The 3,100-nt window shown below is 38.2% G+C and overlaps 1 protein-coding gene across 1 annotated transcript in view; it reads left to right on the forward strand.

Moving 5' to 3' along the window:
- The window catches only part of borcs7 (BLOC-1 related complex subunit 7), an 8,488-nt gene extending 6,844 nt beyond the window's left edge, over window positions 1-1,644 (forward strand). The window contains exons 2-5 of the mRNA XM_020607533.1: window positions 458-520; window positions 768-811; window positions 911-931; window positions 1,059-1,644. Of these exons, the coding sequence (XP_020463189.1) occupies window positions 458-520; window positions 768-811; window positions 911-931; window positions 1,059-1,110 (180 nt within the window). The 3' untranslated portion in view covers window positions 1,111-1,644. The remainder of the gene's footprint in view (window positions 1-457; window positions 521-767; window positions 812-910; window positions 932-1,058) is intronic.
- The last annotated feature ends 1,456 nt before the right edge of the window (window positions 1,645-3,100 follow it).

Consider the following 3,100-nt stretch of genomic DNA (forward strand, 5'->3'; position numbering starts at 1 on the left):
ATGTGAATGCAAAAGTATAAATTATATGATTGATATTGCTTTTTCTTATTTTATTACTACAATAATCCATTTTCTATCAAACTGTCTTTTCATTCCTTTACATTTATACCCCCTCCATTTTCCTAATTTATTTGGTTTAATTCTATTTTCCTTTAAGTAATGAATATCAGTCTGCATAGACTTGGATACACACACGCTACACACTTTCACACACACAACTTAACTTAATACCCTCAGTTAATAATCCCTTTGCCTCTTTTGTTAATGTCTGTTGTCTCATTTGTCTCATGTAGTATGTTATGTGCTTTGTCCTGTAAATGTGTTTTGTGTTGCAATAAAAAAAAATTGTCTGACAGACCAAAAATGAGACAATCCTGGTCAGATTAATTGATAATAAATTGAAAATAACTCTTAGTGGCAGCCTTAAATGCCATATTGTTGCTAATTTGTCTTACAGCTTCTTGGTCAAGCAGCAAGAAATATGGTCATCCAGGAGGATGCCATTCTGCACTCTGAGGATGTAAGTGCAATATCTAAATACTGCATACTGCCAGTGAATAACATGCCATGGGAGGACAGAGTATTAGAAGCACTTTAGTACTGAGAAAGACAACAGTACTACAAACTACTACACTTTCCAAAGGATTCACTCTACAGGGCTTTCTCATTCTCTGGTCACTTAGTGCTTGTGACAACTCAGTAAAGTAATAAGATATAAAGTTTTCTGCTCGTTTGTATTATCCACATCATTATTGTCTGTCTTTCAGAGCCTGAGAAAAATGTCTATTATCACCACACATTTACAGTACCAGTGAGTATCAATCAGCTATTTCTGAGTACATTATTGTGAAGAGTTCATTTTTGCTCAAACTGAATATTGAACGAATCTGTCTGTCTTTGTTTTACCAAGGCAGGAGGCCATCCAGAAGAAGTAAGTCTAAACACTACACCCTGTTTATGCTTTAGTGGAAACAGCTGGCATCACTGTCTCATGAGTAAGCCATAACACAAACTGTTGATGTGCACTGCTTTACTCATTCCCTTTTTCCACCGTCCAGTGTGGAGCACTCTAAAAACCTGCAAGACCAACTGAGGTACTTGCTGAAGTGACACTGACATACCTACAACTCGGTGGGACTCGAAACATGTTTGCCATGTATATACTTTATAACATCTGTGAATAAGAACTCTGCAAAGCAACCATGGAATTTTTGTTTTCATAAATTGTGTAAAATGTTTTGATCAGTTGTAATAAATGTATTTACCAAATACATTATTTGTGTCAACTTGGTATGGAATCAAACACATACCTGTAAGGCAGAAAAATGAAAGGAGTCACTGGCCTTTATTAAAACATAAACCCAGACTTAACAGAGCCAGTTGATAACCAGCTGTGTGGTACCGGTTATCTAGGACAGATGATGTTTGGCTCAGTAAAGCCAGATAACTCCAAGAGAGCCAGACTAAGCTTTGTGATAAAGGCCTCAGTACTTTTTCAATGAGTGGTAGAAACTAAGATTTTATCTCCTGGACACATCAAAAGATTTAATGCCATATTTTGTTGATATTAAATGACAATGTTAGGTATTTTTAGTCAGATAGAAATTGGATAGATACTTTAAGTATTAGAAATGTTTAGTGGAGATAGGATGTCTAGTTAGACTGTTAAATGCTTAGTCATGCTTATGAGTTTCTACAGGGTACATCTGGTCAAGGATAACTAGAGAGAAGAGTTGATGACTGTCAGCAGACAGGATGTTTAATATTATTATTATGACGTGTATAACTGTAGCCTTAGCCATAATATGTTCTTATGTTTAAGTCACGACATGTTACTAGAAGTCTGTGAGAATGTTTTTAGCTACACACCACTTAACCAACAGACACACACACATTGATTTGCTTCATGTTTTGACTACTGCTATGACCAGCTGCAAAGCTGGTAACAGAGACGTCTCGGTTGACGTTTCTGTGTAGTATGAGGCTAGCCCAACTGAAGGGATATAATGTATAGGCCTGGTGGATTCAGGGTCTTTCATCTTACATCTGCCTCCGAGCAGTTTGGAGGTGCAAGATACCTGAGCGTGTAATGTTAATTTTACCTGTGATCCTTTGAATAAATCAGCACTGTTTTGAAGTTACTTGGACTGTCTCGTCTCTCAGAGTTAGCAATGGTAAAACGTACCGGGTACAACAGACAATAATGACTTTTCAGACTTACCATGCATAAATATTTATTGATAAATATTAACAGCAATAATCCTAAAAGTATTGTATTCTGACTTAAGTGATCATATCATACTACACCTTGGTGCCCTGCACTCTGGTTACCTGTTGATGCTCAGCTCACAGGGTGTCTGGGCCCCCAGCTCTGGAAAATCTGTAGATCTGTATTATCATCACTATCTCTCTCTTGTAAGAAAGGCACCTGTAAGGATCTGGGATATTTTAGATGGGAAGTGAATCGACAGTTCTCATAATGAGCATATTGGATGTGGGCGAAATGGGCATTTTTAAAGACCTGATCGAGTTTGATAGGAGCCAAATCATTAGGGCTAGACAATTGGACTGAAGTGTCTCCAAAATCATCAGCAGTGGTGAGGATACCAAGAGTGATCTGAGAAGTAACACACTCTGAACTTGCACATAGTTAACTGCATGTGGCACTGTTTGCTTTTTAGGTTTTGAGAGAAAATGTGTTGAATGCAGAGGTTTCACCACTCTTGAATAAGATGAAATATTTGGTAGGGACACTCATCCACAGCCTTTGTGGGTCAGAAAGAAGCAGATTCTTGTAGTGTGTGTCCCAGACTTCACATCCTTACAGCTGCTAGGGAACAAGAAATAAAAAGAATTTCTCTATAAAGCTAGGAAAGTCTAAACAGCCTTACACTGGCCACATCATGAGCTCAGACTGTTAAAGAGCAAAGGGGATCATTATCATTATCAGCAGCCTGAAGGCCAAACAGCTGCTTGACCCTGTTAAAGTCCTTGAAGCTGTGCGGCTGAGTGCTGTTGCCCAGCACAGCATGTGTTTTTCATCACTACAGTACAGCACTTGAATCCAGGCAGAACAAGGTAGCTCCAACATACTAAATCA

This window comes from Monopterus albus, unplaced genomic scaffold (assembly GCF_001952655.1).
Source record: "Monopterus albus unplaced genomic scaffold, M_albus_1.0 scaffold87.1, whole genome shotgun sequence".
Lineage (NCBI taxonomy): Eukaryota > Metazoa > Chordata > Actinopteri > Synbranchiformes > Synbranchidae > Monopterus > Monopterus albus.